Raw genomic sequence first — 5,000 nt, 5'->3', positions numbered from 1 at the left:
AAATTCTTAAAACACCCATTTTATAACTGGAATATATCCATGCCTCTCTCTCACGCAAAACGTGGCATCCAGTATATAATATACACTTAATGTATGGTCCCGAGGGAAACAGTTAGTTTTGTTTTCCATCAGGACTCGAAGGAAAACAAACTAACTAGTTTCCCGAAGGACCAGGCATTAAGTACGTTGTTGTATATTTAGACTTTTCCGTCAACAATCGCAGCAAAACATCCGGAGCGGGCAACAACTGTGGAATTGATCAGGGGCACGTGACCAAGAACCAACCATCACAGTGCTCGTTTTATTGAGTGAAAGGCAAGGTATACAACAATAAACACTTAATGACTGGTCCAGAGGGAAACAGTTCATTTTGTTTCCTGAGATTTACCTGAGATTCAAGGTAAAGTATACCAAATTCCATATTCCGTGTCTTTGGAATCTCACGCGAGATAGATATTTATAACTCCTCTAGATTCCTAGGCAAATTCATAAATATCTCCGCTCTCACGGAAAACCTGAAAACCTGAAGAGCACGTGAACAAAACATGCTCTGTATGTCGTCAGAAACGTGGTCAATTTCAAAACATAACCGCCAACGTTTCATTGGTCAAAAGTGACGCACGAGCGGACAAACCGTTAAAGTTTGAAAAGTAAAACTTCCCGCAAGATTTGTTGCGCTTCAAGGATGGACGCAAGCGGTAGTAAAACATGAACATAGAAATTTGAAATGAGGCCGCAAATAACGACCTCTGGCAAACCTCTGGCTGGTTCCGAACCAGGAAGTCCGCGAACAACGGACTTCCGCCTCGTCTGCGCAATCTCAGAATTTGAAACAATTAGAAGCTGTCAACGGTTATCAAAAATTTTATTTCGGAAACAGATAGAGGTCGTTATTCTCGGTGCTGACCGAAAGAATCGCGGCTCAGTACTTAGCATGCGCATAAGGTTTGGAAGTAAGCTTACGTGAAAAAATCAAGTAAGCTTACGTGATGGAGACTCCCAGGGTGCTCGATTTCTTGCCTCTCTATTAGTGAAACACACTTTCCTTATTAAGCAAATTGGTGAGCATATAAAGGGACTCTTGTGTTAACCCTTTCACTCCTGTGGGGGTCCCTCTCCTCACCCCCCCACCCCCCATTGACGAGTAAAATTGTCTGGCGTTAGACAGAGTAAATCTATAAGTGTCACTCGTGCATGGGAGTGAAAGGGTTAATTTCGGATCACCCTTGATGAAGACACCACGCACGATAGCCTCCTCCGCAGGCATTCTTGTGACTCGTCATGCAAGCTTTCCTCCTTCGTTGAGGAGGAAAGATTGCATGGCGAGTCACAAGGATCTCTGCGCAGGACGCTACAGACAGGACTGTCGAAATGTTGGTCAAATTTCCCCAAACATAAATAGCATAAAACTATGCCTGTCTTATAGCAAATGGTTTGAATTCTGGAGTGGTCCTAAGAAGGACCGTTGTCGGTGACTTTGACCGCCGTTTCGACAACCGGAGCCCCTGAGGCAACCCAAGACAACCTGTCTTGTTGCCTCTCGTTCGACCTTTAGTGCTTTATCTCTCAACATGTTCTTTCTGTCATTTTGACCCGAAAATCCATGATTGGCCATAGTTCTGGGTCATGGCCTACGTAGCTCAAGTTTTGTATAGACCCAAAAGGGATGGACCGACTTCAGTTATCGTAACAATGAAAAATAATGATGATGAATAATACAATTTGTTTAATTGTTAACTGTATTTAGCGCTGGTGTACCAGAGCGCTTTTCAATGGAGTGTCGAAAGTAATTAGCGAATTGCTTTGGTTTTTCATTACTTCACTTAGTGATTGGTCTAAAGTTGTCGCGCCACTTTTTCGACCAAACAGAAGTGAAACCAAAACCAATCGTGGCTCGCGCGTGACGTGGACATTATCCCGCGCGTTGTGTTGGCTACGTATAGTTTTGATTGGTTTAATGGCTTGTCTCCGTCCTTTTTGATCGGCCAAAGTAATTACTTTGGTTTTGGTTTTACGATACTCGATTGAAACTCGCTCTAATTTCGGACACTGTGCAGAAATCAAATCAAATCAAATCAAATAAGCTCATATCAGATCGAAGGTTGCTTTTGAAGAGAGGGGAAACCGGAGTAATCGGAGAAAAAACCCCTCGGAACAGACTTGAGAACCAAGAAACTCAACCCATATGTGAAGCCAAGTTGAGGAAATATGTATACGTTCATTTTCTTCATCTTTTGCAGTTGGTTTGCGGGACATATTACAGAGGAGGAGGCGAAGGAGAAGCTAAGGAATAAGAAACCAGGGACATTCCTGATCAGATTCAATACTTCCATTGTTACACCGGGGTTTGTCCTCTCCAGGAAATCTCGTAATGTCGACAACGTCGTTGAGATTGACATTCAAGTAAGTTGACTGCTCTCTAAGTAAAACCTTTCAAAGTAGAGGGAAACGTGTCATTTTTGTCGTGTCCTTGAGAGACAGTCTTTTAGTTATCCAGACAATTCGCTATCTGGACACTCCATTGTGAAACACAAATACCCCTGGCTGTAGGTATTTACTGTAACTTTCACCGCAAAGGTGGTGGGGGTCGCACAACAGAGCAAGGCTCCAAATTAAGGGCGCCCTTTTTACCCTCCTAACCATGATATACCACAGAAGACAGACCACAACACCGGGAACTACATGCCCTACTCTTTGCGACAAGTGTGCGGGTTCTTTTACGTCCCACAGGATTACGAACATTGAAGGGTTGTGAGACGGGACCTCCGGCTTATCGTCCTTATCCGAGAAGACTAGAGAGTCTAACCATTTGCAGATGTAATTACAAAGGCAGCACTTTCTCCTCAGTTATTTAAAGACCCTGCAGTGTTGGTCCGGCCGGAGTTGAACTCACGACCTCCCTCGTGACAGCCCGGTGCTCAACCAACTGAGCCACCGGTAAAAACTGGGACAAAGGCTTAACACTCTATTTTTCTGAGACAACTTAAATACAAATTCTCTTTTTTTTTTTTTTGCGTTCGACGTAGGAGAACGCATGCTATTCATGTTGTTTTTCAGTCCAGCGGGTATTGATCCGAAGCCAGACCATAATAAGGTTGCGACGCCATCTTGACTAACTTACACCCTTGGCCTCGATCTCATGTAATGTATACTTTAAAGGATTTTTCTCTCCCAAAGTGATGGACGGTCGGGATTCTGTAAAATATAAGTATTCCAATTAGCCAGTATCAAAACACCATAATACTCTTTGTCCCTCCAAAATTTCCAGTTTCTCTTGGGACCATTGTTAAGTCCCAAGAGAAAATAAAAACAATGCTTATGTAAAATTTTGGAGGGACAAAAAAAAAGTATTATGGTATTTTTTTATATTGGCTAATTGAAAATCATCATCTTCTCCTATTTCCAGCAATCCAGCCAGGTCCGGGGTGTTGTACCTTCACTCGCTATTTGTTTCTATGCTGAGCTTCACTATCACCAAGTCCTTTTTTCTTCATGTTCTCCCTAATGTTCTCGATCCAGCGCTTTAGTGGTCTACCTCTCGGTCTCCTGCCCTCAACCTCCATTTCCCACGTCCTCTTCAACTCGTTCTCCTCGACTTGTTCTCCTCGGCACTCATTCTCTGCAAATGCCCATACCAAGTCTACCAACGCAACCGTGCCAGCTGTACTCTGTTGGTGATGCTGTCAACCGCCAGTCATCGTACCAACATTCCAATCTTCCATGTCTCCACTCACTTCTTTAGCTGTGGCCGTGGTTTCCACAGGTCCCCTCTCATACTTTCCTTACCCACCGGGGGTTGTAGGGACTCGTCGCTTATGGGGGACGCCCTAGCCGTGTTCCATATTCTATTGTCAACCCTTATCATGATACAGATGGATTTGCAGCACATTCTTACGACCGGATGCCATTCCTGACGCCAATCCCTTTTTTCCTCCTTACTTTCCCGGAACCCACACAAGGCGAGTATTGCAATCGAAAACGGCATTACAAATCGTATGGAGTCGACGAAGGGCAATATTATGTCATGTATCTCGACAATCCAGATACTAACCCCGCCTTAAGGGATTAACCTCATTAAACGTTTGCCTTGAAAGCATTTTTGGGGCAATTTATCAAAGCGAGAACGGAATCAAGTTGTAAGTTAGCATTGACCACTTAAGCTGAACTTGGTGATTCACAAGTCTTTCTCATGTACATAACTGTACTTTATTCACACGGAAAGTAGAACTAATAACCATAATTTGCTGCGACAAAAGAAGTTGAAGTTGAAATGATCAATATGTCACTCTCGATGCCAATGAAGCTCGATTCCCTTTTATTTTCTTCACTCTTTCTGTGTTTAGTATTTGACTAATAACCACACGTCCTCTCGGGGAGCTATTTACGTTTCCTCAGAAACGATACGTAGTTATTTTGACCACAACTTGCCTTCTTAAATCAAACAGCTCACACTCACTTATGATTCAGAGTCCGACCAAGGGCCAAGTATTTCAATCCTATCACATAAGTCATAATACTCTGCGGCGCTTATTGAAACCATCACAAGAGGTACATGCTCGTATCCTCAAACTTCGGTCCTATAAGGATGTTCCTCTCCCTACCCTTCTGCTTTTCTTCCAACGCGACTGTCGAACGCACTTCATTAATCCGAGATTACTATTAGTTTATGTTGTGAACGCTTTACCAGAAAGTTTTAATACCCTTCATCGTGAGTCAACTGAATTACGATACAAATGAATTGAACCGATTTGTGCGATTTGGCTATCGGAATTCATGCGCAAGAAAAATTCAATGCAAGCTCGCTCAACGTGCTGTTTGTTTGTGAAGTATGGACAATCAAAAACAAATCCATTCTGTGGTAAGACCGGAACAATGCGTATCAACTATATTGCGCTGAGTATAGGGATCCCAAGCACAACAAGCATATTCAAAAGACGGGCGTGCCAAATTACGAGAAATGAAGTTGAGAGCTTTTGAGCTCTTTTTTAACGACATAGTCA

General features: G+C 43.1%; 1 protein-coding gene across 4 annotated transcripts in view; it reads left to right on the top strand.

Moving 5' to 3' along the window:
- The window catches only part of LOC138042289 (uncharacterized), a 27,867-nt gene that overhangs the window by 17,994 nt on the left and 4,873 nt on the right, over window positions 1-5,000 (top strand). For all 4 annotated transcript variants that reach the window (XM_068888139.1, XM_068888138.1, XM_068888137.1 and 1 more), the window contains one exon: window positions 2,241-2,403. In XM_068888139.1, coding sequence (XP_068744240.1) covers window positions 2,241-2,403 — 163 coding nt within the window. The remainder of the gene's footprint in view (window positions 1-2,240; window positions 2,404-5,000) is intronic.

The sequence above is a fragment of the Montipora capricornis genome, chromosome 3, assembly GCF_036669925.1.
Source record: "Montipora capricornis isolate CH-2021 chromosome 3, ASM3666992v2, whole genome shotgun sequence".
NCBI classification, from domain to species: Eukaryota; Metazoa; Cnidaria; class Anthozoa; order Scleractinia; family Acroporidae; genus Montipora; species Montipora capricornis.
The sequence above is the reverse complement of the archived record's forward strand: the minus strand, read 5'-3'. Positions and strand labels throughout refer to the sequence as shown.